The sequence below is a fragment of the Coregonus lavaretus genome (assembly GCF_964263955.1).
Source record: "Coregonus lavaretus genome assembly, chromosome: 12".
Taxonomy (NCBI): domain Eukaryota; kingdom Metazoa; phylum Chordata; class Actinopteri; order Salmoniformes; family Salmonidae; genus Coregonus; species Coregonus lavaretus.
Window position 1 is genome coordinate 6874643 of NC_139999.1, and position 19706 is coordinate 6894348.

General features: G+C 46.1%; 1 protein-coding gene across 1 annotated transcript; it reads left to right on the plus strand.

The window, feature by feature from the left end:
• The first annotated feature begins 4191 nt into the window (after window positions 1-4191).
• LOC311138203 (immunoglobulin superfamily member 8-like) lies at window positions 4192-19371 on the plus strand. Its single transcript, XM_084172878.1, has 9 exons — window positions 4192-4690; window positions 6933-7147; window positions 8496-8661; window positions 9430-9891; window positions 14194-14378; window positions 14717-14978; window positions 15872-16158; window positions 16396-16576; window positions 17252-19371. Exons 1-9 carry the CDS (start codon window positions 4636-4638, stop codon window positions 17377-17379), a joined length of 1941 nt encoding a protein of 646 aa, XP_084029004.1. The 5' UTR covers window positions 4192-4635; the 3' UTR covers window positions 17380-19371.
• The last annotated feature ends 335 nt before the right edge of the window (window positions 19372-19706 follow it).

Genomic DNA, 19706 nt, shown 5'->3' on the forward strand with positions numbered 1-19706 from the left:
GCCGACTCTATTCTTTGTGTATATCATTGATGTCGCTCTTGCTGCTGGTGACTCTCAGATTCACCTCTATGCAGACGACACCATTTTGTATACATCTGGCCCTTCATTGGACACTGTGTTAACAAACCTCCAAACGAGCTTCAATGCCATACAACACTCCTTCCGTAGTAGTAGTAGTAGTAAAACTAAATGTATGCTCTTCAATCGAACGCTGCTTGCACCCGCCTGCCCGACTAGAATCACTACTCTCGGCGGGTCTGACTTAGAATATGTGGAAAACTACAAATACGTAGGTGTCTGGTTAGACCGTAAACTCTCCTTCCAGACTCACATTAAGCATCTCCAATCCAAAGTTAAATCTAGAATCGGCTTCCTATTTCGCAACAAAGCCTCCTTCACTCATGCTGCCAAACATGCCCTCGTAAAACTGACTATTACTACTACAATGGTATTGTTACTGCTATGATACTAGTACTATTATGGTATTACTACTACTACTACTATGGTATTACTACTACTATGGTATTACTACTAATATGGCATTCCTACTAATATGGTATTACTACTGCTATGGTATTACTACTACTATGGTATTACTACTGCTATGGTACTACTACTACTACTACTATGATACTACTACTACTATGGTATTACTACTGCTATGGTAGTTCTACTGCTATGGTATTACCACTACCATGGTATTACTTCTGCTATTATACTACATCTATGGTATTACTGCTACTATGGTACTACTACACTACGGTACTACTACTACTACCACTATGGTACTACTACTACTACTACTACCACTACGGTACTACTACTACTACCACTACGGTACTACTACTACTACCACTACGGTACTACTACTACTACCACTATGGTACTACTACTACTACTACTACTACTACTACTATGGTACTAATACTACTATGGTACTAATAATACTAAGGTACTACTACTACTGCTACTATTACTACTACTACTGCTGCTATGGTATTACTTCTACTATGGTACTACTGCTACTATGGTGCTACTACTACTATGGTACTACCACTACTGCTATTACTACTACTATGGTATTACTACTACTATGGTACTAATGCTACTATGGTACTGCTACTAATACTACTACTACTACTACTACTACTACTACTACTACTACTACTACTACTACTACTACTACTACTACTATTACTACTGCTATTACTACTACTACCACTACTATGGTATTACTACTACTATGGTATTATTACTACTATGGTATTACTACTGCTATGGTATTATTACTACTACTACTACTACTACTACTATTACTGCTACTAATATGGTATTACTACTACTATGGTATTATTACTACTAAGGTTTTACTACTACTATGGTATTACTACTGCTATGTTACTATTACTATGGTATTACAACAATGGTATTACTACTACAATGGTATTGTTACTGCTATGATACTAGTACTATTATGGTATTACTACTACTACTACTATGGTATTACTTTTACTATGGTATTACTACTAATATGGTATTACTACTACTATGGTATTACTACTACAATGGTATTGTTACTGCTATGATACTAGTACTATTATGGTATTACTACTACTACTGTGGTATTACTACTACTATGGTATTACTACTAATATGGTATTACTACTGCTATGGTATTACTACTTCTATGGTATTACTACTACTAGTATGGTACTGCTACTACTACTAATAATACTACTACTACTACTATTATTACTACTACTACTACTACTACTACTACAGCTATGGTACTACTATTACTATGGTACTTCTACTAGTACTATGGTATTGCTACTATTATGGTATTACTACTACTACTACTATAGTACTACTACTATGGTATTACTACTACTATGGTATTACTACTACTATTTTACTATTACAACTATGGTACTACTACTACTACTACTACTACTAGTATGGTACTGCTACTACTACTACTATTACTACTACTATGGTATTACTACAGCTATGGTACTACTATTACTATGGTACTACAACTACTACTATGGTATTACTACTACTACAACTACTATAGTATTACTACTGCTATACACCCAGGGATGGAAATGAATCTAGCTTGCTAGCCCGAGGCCAGTACTTTTCAGACCGGGTTACTGTGCCCAACTAACCCGTTATTGCTGTACAGGTCACAGCCCAGTGGGCACAGAAGTAAATTCAATATCTATTCCAAGGGGGTTTAACGTAATTTCTTTTAAATGACATGGAAACAATGTTGATTCAACCAGTATGTGCCCAGTGGGTGATGTATGCTACTGCTGAAGTTGCGCAGTCAAATCCAAGCAGCAAGCCTTACCCAGAATACCCCATAACGACTTCCCCTCTCTACAGAGTGAATCGCCATAACCAAGCCACCGGACCCCGGAGACACATTGTGAAGTCATCACCACCACTATAGCCATGGTCCTGCTGTGTCTGTTTCCATCTAGACATGGGGGACATACAGGGGGACATACAGGGGCCACAGGGCTATGGGCACTGTCTGTCAGTTAACGGAGTGAGCTCTGATGACTTCAGCTCTGCTGCTCTGGGACAGAGAGAGCAGAGGAGTCCTTTCAGACCACAGTGGAAGCGCAGAAGCAAGCAGAAGCTACTGTTTAATCATTTGAAGCTAATGTCGCCATCTAGCGGGTGTATTTAATAGTGGAACTGTCCTCCCAAGGGTAGTCTAGTATAAACAAACTCGATATATCTTATTCCTCTTATCGTAGTTTGCTCATGGCCACACGTGATGTCACTGTGCAGGTATCATTTCAGAGCTGTTGAGTGAGCCATTGCAGTATGTGTCTCTGGAACTGGTTTCTGTTGCTCAGAATGGTTTGTGCTGGAAACAAGTCTGCAATACTTAGTGGTCTATAGGCATAGGCCTACAATTAGTAATCTATAGCACTGGAGGTTGGTAGCTCCTTAATTGGGGAGAACGGGCTAGTGGTAAGGACTGGAGCAGAATCAGTGGAATGGTATCAAATACATGTGGTCCTCTGTAGCTCTATTGGTAGAGCATGGCGCTTGTAACGCCAGGGTAGTGGGTTCGATCCCCGGGACCACCCATACGTAAAAATGTATGCACACATGACTGTAAGTAGCTTTGGATAAAAGCGTCTGCTAAATGGCATATTATATTATTATTATCAAACACATGGTTTCCATTTGCTCTGTTCCGGCCATTATTATGAGCCATCCTCCCCTCAGCAGCCTCCACTGATCTATAGGCATCAATTAGTTATCTATAGGCATACGCCTACAATGTGGTCCTCTGTAGCTCAGCTGGTAGAGCACGGTGCTTGTAACGCCAGGGTAGTGGGTTCGATCCCCGGGACCACCCATAAATGTATGCATGCATGACTGTAAGTCGCTTTGGATAAAAGCGTCTGCTAAATGGCATTATTATTAATTAGTAATAATTTTTTGGAATGGGAGAGGCCGATTTTAACATTCTGCCTTAAAAGGCAACATCCTTGTAGGTTGGGACACCGTCTGTGTCTAGCCTGTTTCTCCCATAATGATTGGAACAATTGTGTTTTTCTTACAGAAATAATGCATTGGGCAGGATATATCGGTCATTGCATTCCATAGAGAATGATAGTGGCGTCTAGTGGCCAAAATACAGTTTTAGCGTGGCCAGCGCCACTGAGGGCTTCCACCATTTTAATGTAGTCAACTGCGTGGCTTCCAACATTATAATGTAGTCAACTGCGTGGCTTCCACCATTTTAATGTAGTCAACTGCGTGGGACTTCCAGCTTTATTGCTGATTCATCTTGATGACCCTGTTGGAGGCTTGTGAAGATATATGGACTACTTCAAAATGGAGATTGCCTCAGCGGCTCTGCACGTGGGCTCACAGACGCCATAATCGGAACTATATAGGGATGCTTTCTCTATCATTCTCTATGTTGCATACAAAACAGTGGACAGGGGAGGCGGGGCCGCCCTAGATTCTGGCGCGGATTCGGAGCTATATGGACGAGCTGATTGGTTTAACCAATTTCAGCGCATTCAGTTTTCATTGGCTTAGAATGCCATCTATTGTTTCACGGCCAATGATTCGCTGCCTTCTATTTGATGGTTTTCCTTGCCAGAAACCCCTCCCTTCCTACGCTACGGAGTCCCCCCCCTCCCACTCCCTCTCCCCCTGTGATACCAACTACGATTGAATTCGGACAGCATGTTTGCATGGAAAAGGGTGCTCAGGCAAATATTTAGCTAGAGAAAAAATGAATTGGTCATTACGTGTGCGAAATATTATTTAGGCTATTCTGGATTACAGAGACGACATTCTAACGCAAGATAAATAATTAAAGCGGTAATAGCTACAGCGGATTAATATTGTTAGCTTGAGTGGTTGGCTAGCTAGTTAGACATCGGGACTACTAAATCAACATGGCATTGTAGCCTATCGGATATTTCAACCTTCCATATGTCATGTCATGTGGATACAACGTTACATTGATGTTGATGTCTCATTGATTGAACTGAACGAGAGAGAGAGAGAGAATGTATCCCGAGACAACCACAGAGACAAGCAGAGGAATCTGAATCGACATAATCCATCTGCAGCGGGGCGTCGGGACGAATGATGATGATGGCTTCGTGGCGATGGACAGCAGTTCTCATCTGTTTACAATGGGGTGAGTCATTTCTCAGAACGCTGTCTAACCTAGCTACTATGCCTACCTGCTAATGTTTCATACAACATGCCCTTAAACCGTGTGCCATCTGTCAATTGGTGAGGTAACATGTTGTCCCATCGCAGCCTGGCATATGGTCTGATTTAATTATCGTATTATTGCATGCATTGGATATCAGTAAAGAGCATTCGAAGAGATCTGTGTTCGTCATCTGACATGTAGAGGGTGTTTTTTTCTACAACTCGCTCTAAGCCGGACATTTATTAGTGGTGATGCACTTACCGCCCAGTCTCCTATTGCACTAGTCTCTCTCTCGCTCTCTCTCTCTCTCTCTCTCTCTCTCTCTCTCTCTCTCTCTCTCTCTCTCTCTCTCGTTCTCTCGTTCTCTCTCTCTCAGCAAGGGAATTACATCTACAAATGAAACATGAGCTGAGATGGCTCTCACAGAATAACATAATCATTTGATGACATATTTTTAATCTACTGTACTACCCAGGCTGAATACAGACGTACAGACAGACATACGTACAGACAGACTCACAGATAGTGCTGGCTGTGACCATTCCATGCATCCATCTCCTGGCCATATTATAGCCTACTGTGCTCCCAGGCTGAATACAGACACACTGTATTAGGCCTATATGTAGACAGACAGAACTGGGGGAAGTGACTGCACCTCAGTCCCAACACATACAGTCAGTCTCTGCTCCAGACCAGCCCTATCAGTCTTACAGCCTTAATTAGATATCCTGATCCCTCTTAAGCCCTGTTCTCTGTACCAGTCTCTCTACCAGCTCATTATCTCTAGGCCTGCTATTTAATTCACGCCTTTGTCATGTCTGTTAGCCTGCACTAGAGCCTGCACCTAGTGTTAGCGACAGGCTCTGACAGGTACCCAGGCCTGTGTTGAAACACCCCTGCACCTGTATTTCTAGTTATTCTGGATCAGCTGGTGGATAATTTGGGCAGCGTGAGAAGGGCGTTTTCCAATCGACCCCCAACGTTCTGCGTACCTGTGCAGGTTACCTCACTATGTCACCTCACTACGTCAGGATCTCCTTTAGGAGATCGAGGCTACGTGTCAGGGTTGCTTCCAGAGTTTCAGTATCTCACTCTGGAAGTATGTGTTTCATCATCAAACAGGGACGTTTCCGTGTCTGCATTACACCACACATGTAATATATTAGAATCGTTTTAGGGAATTGAAAGTGTCTACATGGAAGTTTCTAGTTTTAGACTAGTCAGTAACTGGAACTAAAGAACGTTATCATTGTAGATTAGAAATATACATCTTTTGGAGAGGTCAGAGGAAGTATATTGACATGACAGGATATGAAGTCTTGTGCTGTGAAATAAATAATACTATGATTTTATTGTGCAATTATGTGATGTGTTTAAGCCAATGAAGAAAACAAATGTAACCATGCCTGAAACGAGATCAAATTCCATCTTTCTATAATGGGCTAAGTAACATATTGATCTTCTGTACAATAGCCTACATATTGGTTCAGCCAGTCTGTCAGTGTATTGACTGGTGGTGTGTCACTGAACATAACAGACCTACACAGCGTGACTGACATATATTCCCTTCCCTCCCTCTCTGTGCCCCTCTCTCTCTCTGTGCCCCTCTCTCTCTCTGTGCCCCTCTCTCTCTCTGTGCCCCTCTCTCTCTCTGTGCCCCTCTCTCTCTCTGTGCCCCCCTCTCTCTCTGGGCCCCTCTCTCTCTCTGTGCCCCTTTCTCTGCCCCTCTCCCTCTCTGTGCCCCTCTCTCTCTCTGGGCCCCTCTCTCTCTCTGTGCCCCTCTCTCTCTCTGTGCCCCTCTCTCTCTCTGGGCCCCTCTCTCTCTGTGCCCCTCTCTCTCTCTGTGCCCCTCTCTCTCTCTGTGCCCCCCTCTCTCTCTGGGCCCCTCTCTCTCTCTGTGCCCCTTTCTCTGCCCCTCTCCCTCTCTGTGCCCCTCTCCCTCTCTGTGCTCCTCTCCCTCTCTGTGCCCCCCTCTCTCTCTCTGTGCCTCTCTCTCTCTGTGCCCCTCTCTCTCTCTGTGCCCCTTTCTCTCTCTGTGCCCCTTTCTCTCTCTCTCTCTCTCTCTCTCTCGCTCTCTCTCTCTCTCTCTCTCTCTCTCTCTCTCTCTCTCTCTCTCTCTCTCTCTCTCTCTCTCTCTCTCTCTCTCTCTCTCTCTCTCTCTGCCCCTCTCTCTCTCTTTCTCTCCCCATCTCTCTTTCCCCCCTGTTTCTCTCTCCTCCAGTGTTCCAGTACGCCCTGTGTCGCGAGGTAACCCTTCCCTCCGGACCCCTATACCGCGTGGCAGGGTTCCCCCTCTCCATCCCCTGTGCTGTATCAGGCTACGAGGGTTCCCGAACGCAGGACTTTGAGTGGTACCTGTACAGGGAGGACTCCCAGGGGAGACAGATGGGTGTGATCTCCACCAGGGACCCCGGGTTTCCTTACGCACCCTTCCAGGTAGGGAGGAGTTCAATGCAGGCTTTTTCATAATGAATTAGGCCTAGATGGTTAGGACTAGTTGGTCCTAGTTGCAAGCCATCTATGTTCATTTTAAACGAATAAATCTGAGTTTTCCATCAAAGTACAGTGACAGGTGGGCATGCATGTATACTAGCTATGTACTGTATGCTTACTTATCTATTGGGGGTAACTTTTAGCTGTACATGAGTTTATTTAAACTCACATCTCTGGGCCTCCCGAGTGGCACAGTGGTCTAAGGCGCTGCATCGCAGTGTTGCGGCGTCACTACAGCCTGGGGTTCGATCCCTGTGTCATTACCGGCCGTGACCGGGAGTCCCATAGGGAGGCACACAATTGGCCCAGCGTCGTCCGGGTGAGGGGAGGGTTTGGCCGGGGGGGCTTTACTTGGCTCATCGCGGGTCGGGCGCCTGCAGGCTGACCTTGGTTGTAAGTTGAACAGTGTTTCCTCCGACACATTGGTGTGGCTGGCTTCCGGGTTAAGTGAGCGGGTGTTAATAATATAATAATATGCCATTTAGCAGACGCTTTTATCCAAAGCGACTTACAGTCGTGCGTGCATACATTTTTTGTGTATGGGTGGTCCCGGGGATCGAACCCACTACCTTGGCGTTACAAGCGCCGTGCTCTACCAGCTGAGCTACAGAGGACCAGAGAAGCGCGGTTTGAATTACGATCTTGTCTCATCGCTGCAACTCCCCAAAGGGCTCGGGACAGGCGAAGGTCGAGTCATGCATCCTCCAAAGCATGATCCGCCAAACCGCGGTTAAGAAGATCATGTTTTGGAGGACGCATGACTCGACCTTCGCCTGTCCCGAGCCCTTTGGGGAGTTGCAGCGATGAGACAAGATCGTAATCACGAAATTGGGGAGAAAAAGGGGGGGAAATTACACACAAAAAAAATAATAAAAACATTACAAAAAAAACATTACTCACATCTCTGTTCACCAATGGAAAATATCTCTTAAATGTGTTTATTTTGACTAATCGATTATTCTAACTTAGGGCTGCACAATTAATCGAAATTGATGTTTGCAAAATCCTTTAAAAAAACACCATGAATGTAACATTCGCATGCAATAAGGGTCCCTTGGTAAACTCTGACCAACACTTTGGTTCCTGTCACAACAACATCTACTGTACCTGTCTTTGTCATTGGTTGTCATGCCAACATCAACCATAGAATTGGAATACTAATTATTTCAATGATTCCAACAGTTCCAAGTGTACAGTTCAAAAATCATAATCGCAATATTTGGATTAAATATTGTAATTAGATTATTGGCCATATCGTGCAGCCCTAATCTAACTCTTTCTGTCCTTCCAGGCGCGGGTGAGGTCCGGGGACGTGAGGGTGGAGAGGGACTCGGGGGACAAGGCCAGGCTGGTGTTCCAGAGGCTACGCGCAGATGACCAGGGTCGATACGAGTGTTACACACCCAGCACAGACTCCAAGTACCAAGGCAACTACAGTGCCTTGGTCGCCGTCAAAGGTTGGTAGGCGTGGGCCTGTATTCACAAAGCGTCCCAGAAGAGGAGTGCTGAATCTGGATCCGTTTTTCCTGTGGACAGGGAGGACCTGATCCTGGATCAGCACTGCCTTTCTGCCCTCCTCTTCCTGGTTCCTGGTTAGGAACTGGTTTAGGCAGTCTGTGTTATCTTGTGGACTTTGTTCTCTCTCTGACAGCTTGGTTGAGAATGTGTCCTGCCTTGTTCTATCACACATCTGATTGGCACTGGTCCCATACTTTTCCACTCTATCTTTACTGATTTAGGTCTACGCTATTCTTTATTACTTGTAATTACATTTTTGCACAATTGTAAAAATCATTTTTGCATAGAAATTCTATTCTTATCTACAATCTACTATGACCTTTCCCCAGCAAATGATAACGTACTTATGATCTGTCACCGAAGCAGTGTTCCTCTGAGTGACCCTAACCTCTATACATCCTTTGCTATAGCAAAAATCTAACATGAATTCAATTTAGTATATAACTAACCTCTCGCTCTCTCTCTGTATGTCTCTCTCTCTCTCTCTCTCTCTCTCTCTCTGTCTCTGTCTCTCTCTCTCTCTCTGTCTCTGTCTCTCTCTCTCTCTCTGTCTCTCTCTCTCTCTCTCTGTCTCTCTGTCTCTCTGTCTCTCTCTCTCTCTCTCTCTCTCTCTCTCTCTCTCTCTCTCTCTCTCTCTCTCTCTCTCTCTCTCTGTATGTCTATCTCTCTCTCTCTCTCTCTCTCTCTCTCTCTCTCTCTCTCTCCAGTGATCCCAGACACTCTCCTGATTAGCTACTCCCGCTCTCTAACTGGCCAACCTGTGCCAGAGGGGGCGGAGATAACTCTCACCTGCTCCGCCGGCGTCCAATCAAAACAGCACACCCACCTGTCCATCACATTCGGCGTGCGTGGCGGTGGTAGCGGGACCGGGTCGGGGTCAAGCTCAGGGACACCGAGAGAAATCATAGCTATCGATAAAGAACTGGGCCTGACTCCTGGCCGAGGGGAGTCCTACCAGAAGAGATATGATGATGGAGAGATAACGCTGGTGAAGAAGAGTGGAGATGGAGGGAGAGATGTCTATGTGATGAGGGTGAGTGCCGTGGCCCCGGAGGACTCAGGGGCCTACTTCTGTGAGGCGTCACAGTGGATCCTGGACCCTGATGGAGCGTGGCAGAAGATCGCTCAGAGGACCCTGGAGATTGGCAACCTCACGGTTCAACCACTAGGTACGTCACTGTCTGTCTGTGGAGTGTGAGGGGGTTGTTCAGAGAAAAGAGATGTTAGGACACTGTCTGTCTGTGGAGTGTGGGGGGTTGTTCAGAGAACATTTACATTACATTTTAGTCATTTACCAGACGCTCTTATCCAGAGCGACTTACAGGAGCAATTAGGGTTAAGTGCCTTGCTCAAGGGCACATTTACGTCATTTAGCAGACGCTCTTATCCAGAGCGACTTACAAATTGGTGCATTCACCCTATAGCCAGTGGGATAACCACTTTACAATTATTATTATTATTATTTTTTTTTTGGGGGGGGGTGGAAGGATTACTTTATCCTATCCCAGGTATTCTTTAAAGAGGTGGGGTTTCAAATGTCTCCGGAAGGTGGTGAGTGACTCCGCTGTCCTGGCGTCGTGAGGGAGCTTGTTCCACCATTGGGGTGCCAGAGCAGCGAACAGTTTTGACTGGGCTGAGCGGGAACTATGCTTCCGCAGAGGAAGGGGAGCCAGCAGGCCAGAGGTGGATGAACGCAATGCCCTCGTTTGGGTGTAGGGACTGATCAGAGCCCGAAGGTACGGAGGTGCCGTTCCCCTCACTGCTCCATAGGCAAGCACCATGGTCTTGTAACGGATGCGAGCTTCAACTGGAAGCCAGTGGAGTGTGCGGAGGAGGGGGGTGACGTGAGAGAACTTGGGAAGGTTGAACACCAGACGGGCTGCGGCATTCTGGATGAGTTGTAGGGGTTTAATGGCACAGGCAGGGAGGCCAGCCAACAGCGAGTTGCAGTAATCCAGACGGGAGATGACAAGTGCCTGGATTAGGACCTGTGCCGCTTCCTGTGTAAGGCAGGGTCGTACTCTCCGAATGTTGTAGAGCATGAACCTGCAGGATCGGGTCACCGCCTTGATGTTAGCGGAGAACGACAGGGTGTTGTCCAGGGTCACGCCAAGGCTCTTCGCACTCTGGGAGGAGGACACAACGGAGTTGTCAACCGTGATGGCGAGATCATGGAACGGGCAGTCCTTCCCCGGGAGGAAGAGCAGCTCCGTCTTGCCAGGGTTCAGCTTGAGGTGGTGATCCGTCATCCATACTGATATGTCTGCCAGACATGCAGAGATGCGATTCGCCACCTGGTTATCAGAAGGGGGAAAGGAGAAGATTAGTTGTGTATCGTCAGCGTAGCAATGATAGGAGAGGCCATGTGAGGATATGACAGAGCCAAGTGACTTGGTGTATAGGGAGAATAGGAGAGGGCCTAGAACTGAGCCCTGGGGGACACCAGTGGTGAGAGCACGTGGTGCGGAGACAGCTTCTCGCCACGCCACTTGGTAGGAGCGACCGGTCAGGTAGGACGCAATCCAGGAGTGAGCCGCGCCAGAGATGCCCAGCTCGGAGAGGGTGGAGAGGAGGATCTGATGGTTCACAGTATCAAAGGCAGCAGACAGGTCTAGAAGGACAAGAGCAGAGGAGAGAGAGTTAGCTTTAGCAGTGTCGAGAGCCTCCGTGACACAGAGAAGAGCAGTCTCAGTTGAATGACCAGTCCTGAAACCTGACTGGTTTGGATCAAGAAGGTCATTCTGAGAGAGATAGCAAGAGAGTTGGCTAAAGACGGCACGCTCAATAGTTTTGGAAAGAAAAGAAAGAAGGGATACTGGTCTGTAGTTGTTGACATCAGTGGGATAGAGTGTTGGTTTTTTGAGAAGGGGTGCAACTCTCGCTCTCTTGAAGAAAAGAGAAAAGAGATGTTAGGACACTGTCTGTCTGTGGAGTGTGGGGGTTGTTCAGAGAAAAGAGATGTTAGGACACTGTCTGTCTGTGGAGTGTGGGGGTTGTTCAGAGAAAAGAGATGTTAGGACACTGTCTGTCTGTGGAGTGTGGGGGGTTGTTCAGAGAAAAGAGATGTTAGGACACTGTCTGTCTGTGGAGTGTGGGGGGTTGTTCAGAGAAAAGAGATGTTAGGACACTGTCTGTCTGTGGAGTGTGGGGGTTGTTCAGAGAAAAGAGATGTTAGGACACTGTCTGTCTGTGGAGTGTGGGGGTTGTTCAGAGAAAAGAGATGTTAGGACACTGGTCTGTCTGTGGAGTGTGGGGGGTTGTTCAGAGAAAAGAGATGTTAGGACACTGGTCTGTCTGTGGAGTGTGGGGGGGTTGTTCAGAGAAAAGAGATGTTAGGACACTGGTCTGTCTGTGGAGTGTGGGGGGTTGTTCAGAGAAAAGAGATGTTAGGACACTGTCTGTCTGTGGAGTGTGGGGGTTGTTCAGAGAAAAGAGATGTTAGGACATTGTCTGTCTGTGGAGTGTGGGGGTTGTTCAGAGAAAAGAGATGTTAGGACACTGGTCTGTCTGTGGAGTGTGGGGGTTGTTCAGAGAAAAGAGATGTTAGGACACTGGTCTGTCTGTGGAGTGTGGGGGGTTGTTCAGAGAAAAGAGATGTTAGGACACTGTCTGTCTGTGGAGTGTGGGGGGGTTGTTCAGAGAAAAGAGATGTTAGGACACTGTCTGTCTGTGGAGTTTGGGGGGGTTGTTCAGAGAAAAGAGATGTTAGGACACTGTCTGTCTGTGGAGTGTGGGGGGGTTGTTCAGAGAAAAGAGATGTTAGGACACTGTCTGTCTGTGGAGTGTGGGGGGGTTGTTCAGAGAAAAGAGATGTTAGGACACTGTCTGTGCGTGGCTCTAAATAAGAGCATCTGCTAAATGACTAAAATGTAATGCAATGGATGCTGTTACTAGTTTGGCCACAGATTCCATTAGCACCCCAGTAGGCCTTGTCTGAGTGCTGTAGGCCTATCCAGTGCAGTCAGTGCATGACATCATCATCATCATCATCATCACTGGCATTCTAGAACAATGGGAAACAGAGACATTAGCTTCAGGGGCGCTGTGCTGTGGCTGACCCTGTACTCTTCTCAATATGTGTGTGTTTTAGAGCTGTGGTGTGTGGGGCTAGAGCAGAGCACAATTGCAATGTAACAGTTGCGCTAATAAAGTTGCATTGTAGCAGATGTTGAAGTATTCTAGTTCCTCACTGTAGGTCTATGTGTTGGTATTGTATCAGCCAGACAATGCTCTACTTGATTCCATTATATTCTCCATAGTCTGTTAGACAAAAGCCCTTCTCCTTTTGTCTAGGGCAGATTACAGAATGCACTCATTCATCGTTAAGAGTAGACTTATAGAATAAACGCAATTGAAGCATTTCATGAAATAGCTAACATAGTTTTCAGAGTGTATTGTTTATAGACGAGAGCTTACTTACAAGTATCCTCTTTTAGGAGGAATTTTGAGATGCTTTCAACTATATATATATATATATCTTTTTTTTTTCTTAGTCATTTAGCAGACGCTCTTATCCAGAGCAATTTAGGGTTAAGTGCCTTGCTCAAGGGCACATCGACAGATTTTTCACCTAGTCGGCTCTGGGATTAGAACCAGCGACCTTTCGGTTACTGGCACAACGCTCTTAACCACTAAGCTACCTGCCGCCCCCTCCTTCAGTGGGAGAACTTGCTATATGGAAATAAACCTTTATTAACAGTGACAATTAACAAATGAAGTTAGTTTGAATGCAGAGCGAACACATTTAATTCCTTAATTAAATCATGCACTTTTTGTTTCTCTTGCCCTCCTCTCCCTCCTTTACCCCCTCCTCTTCCTCCTCCTCCTTTACCCCCTCCTCTCCCTCCTCTTCCTCCTCCTTTACCCCCTCCTCTCCCTCCTCCTCTTCCTCCTCCTTTACCCCCTCCTCTCCCTCCTCTTCCTCCTCCTTTACCCCCTCCTCACCCTCCTCTTCCTCCTTTACCCCTTCCTCTCCCTCCTGTTCCTCCTCCTTTACCCCCTCCTCTCCCTCCTCCTCTTCCTCCTCCTTTACCCCCTCCTCTCCCTCCTGTTCCTCCTCCTTTACCCCCTTCCTCTCCCTCCTGTTCCTCCTCCTTTACCCCCTCCTCTCCCTCCTGTTCCTCCTCCTTTACCCCCTCCTATCCCTCCTGTTCCTCCTCCTTTACCCCCTTCCTCTCCCTCCTGTTCCTCCTCCTTTACCCCCTCCTCTCCCTCCTCTTCCTTCTCCTCCTTTACCCCCTCCTCTCCCTTCTCCTCCATTACCCCCTCCTCTTCCTCCTCCTCCTTTATTCCTCCTCTCCCTCCTCCTCCATTACCCCCTCCTCTTCCTCCTCCTCCTTTCCCCCTCCTCCACCTCCTCCTTTACCCCCTCCTCTTTCTCCTCCTTTACCCCCTCCTCTTTCTCCTCCTTTACCCCCTCCTCTCCCTCCTCTTCCTCCTCCTTTACCCCCTCCTCTCCCTCCTCCTTCCAGCTGACTCCCTGACTGTAACGTCCACTCCGCGAGGTGAGGTAACTCTCCAGTTAGGCTCCCCTCTCACTCTGACCTGTGAGGTGTCTGGTTTGGCCCCTGGGGGCCGGTCGGGCCTGCTGGTCCAGTGGATGAGGAGGGGCGCCGTGAGCAGCGAGGACATGGCATTGACGGGCGGAGGGGTGGAGGTTTGTATTGATTATTGTTATTGGTTATTAGGATCTTCCTTTTAGCCCACTAAGGAATTTTATTCAAAGAGTCTTTACAGAGTTGTCCAATTATTGTGTGAAGTTGTCCTTTTAATTATGAAATTGTAAACTGTGCCAAATAATTCAGCTATTTGCTGTTGATAGTATGTAATGCTTCCAATTGTAGATAAAACATATTATTTGGAGCCAGGAAGGCTGTTGGTCAACAGTTATATAGGATCAGAAAGTAAATAATGCTTGTTTGGCTAGTCTTTTTCCAAACACGACTAAGGTTAACCTTTCTGTCTTTCTCTATCTCTGTCTCTCTCCTCTCCCAGGTGGAGGTGGCCAGATACGGCCCAGATGGGGTGGTGAGCTGGGGGGACGACTCCAGCCGGGGAGGTCGGGGTGGAGGGGGTTCCATGGAGAAGGAGGTGGAGGGGCGGTACTCTCTCAGGTTGTTCTCTGCCCACCCAGCTGACTCGGGGGTGTACCGCTGTGCTGTGAGCGTCTACGCTGGGAGGCTTAACCCAGGGCCCTCCAGTGCTGCTACGATCACACAGAGGTCAGAGGGGGTCACCGTCAACCTCAAGACCAAAGGTAAGAGAAAAGACAGATACAAGACCTAAAGACTAGTTTTCCACCCTGCCTTCTCCCCACTAACTGGGCCCTAGTTCACTCCCCCTCATGGATTTAAAAGGATGTATTGGGTGTAATGGAGAAAACTCCCTCAATCTACTTGACAGCAAAGAATTACACCCTTCTGGCAGAGGGGGATCCTGGGGACTGCAGCCAGTGGCTGTCTACAAGTTAAGTCCCGTGTAGCTCAGTTGGTAGAGCATGGCGCTAGCAACGCCAGGGTTGTGGGTTTGATTCCCACGGGGGGCCAGGGGGGCCGGTATGAAAATGTATGCACTCACTAACTGTAAGTCGCTCTGGATAAGAGCGTCTGCTAAATGACGAAAATGTAAAATGCAAGTCAGAGTTCTGGAAGTTGCCCTGGTAAAGCTAAGAGCCTAAAACCACTTGACCTACTACGAGGCTGGGCAGTAGTTTGTAAACAAATATACATTTACATTTTACATTTTAGTCATTTAGCAGACGCTCTTATCCAGAGCGACTTACAGTTAGTGAGTGTATACATTATTTTATTTTTTTTCATACTGGCCCCCCATTGGAATCGAACCCACAACCCTGTCGAACCCACAATTGTGCGCCGCCCCTTGGGTCTCCCGGTCGAGGCCGGCTACGACAGAGCCTGGTTTCGAACCAGGATCTCTAGTGGCACAGCTAGCACTGCGATGCAGTGCCTTAGACCACTGCGCCACTCGGGAGGTACTACATTAACATGAGCATTGCCATGACAGGTTTGATTGAATTAACAACCAAATACCTAATTGAATTTAACCTATGTTAACCTAATTGATGTACTTTTATGCTAATTTAACCTAATTGAATTGCAACCATCTCTCTCTGTCCCTGTGTCCCTACAGAGGTGAAGGTGTCAGCAGTAGCCAACCTTCCCCGCGGCCCCCTCCTGAAGAGAGGTGACACCATCACCCTGCTCTGCAACATATCTGTGGTAACCACCGGCCCCGCACAGGTGGAGGTCCAATGGCTGCAGAGGGCGGTCCTCCCGGCCCAGGAGGGTGGGGCTACAACAGGGGGCGTGGTCATAGAGAAGGGTGGTGACCAGCCGTCAGTAGAGGAGAAGGGGAGGGTCTTAGCCTCACTTACCTATGAGGGCCTGTCCAGGCTCTATAAGAACAGCAGCTCTGAGGTGATTGGTTACATTTATTTGGCAGTTTAAAAAAATACTATCAAGGATAACACAATAAAGTATATCAAAGAGAACACAATTGTAATGACTAATATGTGATTGTCTTACCTACCTTATTTGAATGCACTGTATTGCTCTAGATAACAGCGTCTGCTAAAAGACTGAAGTGCGTCTGCTAAAAGACTCAAATGCGTCTGCTAAAATACCTTTTTCCATTGCGGTCCTTTTGGCATACAGGTCAGCATGGACCGGGTGTCCCCAGGCACCTACAGGCTGAGGATCTTTTCTGCCCAGGACCAGGACCAGGGTCTGTTTGTCTGCCAGGCTGAGGTGTGGGGGCAAGACCCTCATGGAGGATGGTACAACACCGGGGCCAGGGCCCAGTCAGAGACTGTCAGGGTTTACTTATACGCCAGAGGTGAGTCACTGGGTCTGTGACTGCTAGGTGTTTTACATACAGGGAGTGGCGATTTAATCCCTGCAGCAGACACACTCAACATTAGTTCCTTATACAAAGAGTGGCTCTGTGAATCACAGATTGTAGTCAGGAAGTGTCTGTATGTCTCCTCTGTTTTCAATCTCCCGCTCACTGTCATCTGGAGGCTGTTAGCCAACAGTTATTAGGGATCATAGTTAGTCACCTTCGAAACATGGCTAACCTATCCTGTCTAATACTGGCATCCTGTCTAATACTGGCATCCTGTCTATTCAAATCAAATCTAATTTTATTTGTCACATGCGCCGAATACAACAGGTGTAGACCTTACAGTGAAATGCTTACTTACAAGCCCTTAACCAACAATGCAGTTTTAAGAAAGGATACCTAAAAAAATAAGAAATAAAGGTAACAAATAATTACTTATTATTGTTATTAATAATACTGGCATCCTGTCTAATACTGGCATCCTGTCTAATACTGCCATCCTGTCTAATACTGCCATCCTGTCTAATACTCCCAATTGTAAAGGAAACGGTTTATGAGGAAAGCTAGTCGTTTCCAAACGTGACTAACTCATCTCTCCCTCCCTCCCTCCCTCCCTCCCTCTCTCTCTCTCTATCTCCTCTCTCTCCTCCCTCCTCTCTCTCTCCGCAGCGGCCGACCTGCTACTCATCCCCTTGGTTGTGGGCATGTCCTCTGCCTTGTTTGTGGGCGTGGTCATTATCGCCACGGTAACCTGTTGCTTCATGAAGCGATTGGCCAGGCAGCGCTCCCCAAAATAGGAAGTAAGAAGTCACGACAAGTTCACTGAAGGGTCATCGACGAAGAGGCAAAGAAAGGCGGGAAAAAAGAAAATGAGTGGGAAGTTAGACTTTAAAAAGTTTGAAAGAAAGAAATTGGAACTCTCAGACCTACATGATGTCCATGTAGAGATGTGAAGGCTTGTGTTGGATACACCTGGGACTGGAGATCACAGTAAATAATCTATGTGACAAAGAGTGTTTGTCTAATCTGGGACAGTGACCAAGAGAAGAATCTACCAGTACTGCTCCTTCAGGTCATATAGACGTTTGATTGTTTCATATGGCACCAAACAATTTCCAGTTGTTCATAATATGTTGCATCCAGCTTGTTTCTGTTATATAAACCCACATAGATAATGTATTAACTATTTTAAGACTTCCATACCAACCCCAACCAAACTGTGCTGGCTCTTTTTCAGCATTTTTCCGACAACTGTGTTGGATGTGTAACAAGGCCGGCTCAGAACAGCTTGGTTTGGCTCAGTAGTGTGCAAAGCCCTTTAGGTGTTTGATGTGTCAACACTGTCAGAAATGGACAATGCTCAGCTGTCCAGTGTTGAAATAGGTCCAATACAAATATTGACTTAGAAGAGACACTGAATGATTAGCCCTTTTTTTTGTTATTTCTGTTCCTTGGCAACCACCCTCTCACAACAGGGTGGTTTATATATTCATACAACGTTAGCGTTAAAGTTGTTTCTGTTATATTGTGTATGGTTCATATGGCATGATTGTTAAATTATATATCAGTGTTTCCCAACTCCGGTCCTTGTGTACTACCATCAGACAAAAACACCTGTTTCAACTAGTCAAGGGCTTGATGATTAGTTGACAAGTAGAATCAGGTGTACTTGGCCTGGGACCACAACGAAAAGATGTACTATTGTGGGTAATGAAGGACCGGAGTTGGGCAGCACTGTGATATAGGATCTAAGATTTAATGCAATGCATGTTGAAGGAGCGTAGCACTGCCACTAGTAACAGACCCTTTAGTCTAAAGAAAACCCATCTCAGCAATACCACCAGTGCTAGAGTTGGGCTGGTGTTTATCGGTACAAAGTGAACACTAGTACTGTATAGAAACCGTAGTACTGTCGAATTAAATTGAGTACCAGAATATTTTTTTGATTCCACTTAAGGCACTGAATACCTAGACAGCTAGATGAGGACAGGGACCTTAAAGTACACTGCTTGTATACAATCAACACTGTCAATTACTAGGCTACACTAGTAAACAAAGCTATTGTTTGTATGAGCCTGATCCCAGATCTGTTTGGCCAACTCCTATTGTTTACCTATGGTGCCAAACATGGGCGTTGTCAGGATGGGACAAACAGATCTAGGATCAGGTTAGGACACGGCCAGGGGATATTATGATGCTGAGAAGAACCATAACGAAGCAGTCCAGACAGTCCGCTAAACCGAGTAAAAAAATAAATAAAATGAAAGGTATTTCTGTATCTATTTTAGATATTTATGAAGAGAGATAATGTGCGATAGTAAGCATCCATGCACTGAGATGAATTATGTGTGTTGTCATTGTATACTCCAGAGAGATTAGTTTTTCTTTTTACTTCTAAAATGTAAGATAAGATGAGACCCTGCTTGAAATGCTGTGCTTGTCCATGAGCTGAGCGGATGACTTTAACATTCAACGGCTGTCTGTTTGTTCTTAATGCACTTGGACCAAAACTAGTCTCGCTTGGCAGACTCATACAGTGGCTGTGGGAAAGAGACCAAAACCATTTCCCCTGGAACCATTCAAACTTGTTGAATAGTTACTGACTGTTGTTTCAGTGTGAAGTCGTGTTGCTGTTCTGTTCTGTTCTCTTAGTGTAGTCTTTTTAAACCGTTTAGGCTGTGGTTTGTGGTTGATTCCTGATTGATCCATTTTGTTTTATCATTCCTTTGCTATTTGTGTTTTTTGGTGGTCAAATAAAGAATATTTTTACGACGCATCCAGTAAACGGGAAGACTGTTGCCATGTGTTGTTGTCCTGTGGAACAGCTGTGCCCTGAGGGACTAGGGTAGGATGTGCTCTCCTCTCCTCTGGGTAGCCATGTGGGTCAGGTGATAGGCCTTGGTAGCATTGACTGAGAACACACGCACCACCGGCCTATTAAGCTAAGTGGAATTCAACCATTTTGGATGCTGCAGAGATACAAATGTCACGCACAAACCTGGCACGATTCCCTATTCTACTGGGTAGAGAATAATGTCTGCGCAGGACACCTTTCTCTCTGAGCGTTCTGTAATGCAGTCTCCTGGATAAGTGCTGACTTCCAAGTTCAGGGTGTTTTCTTGTA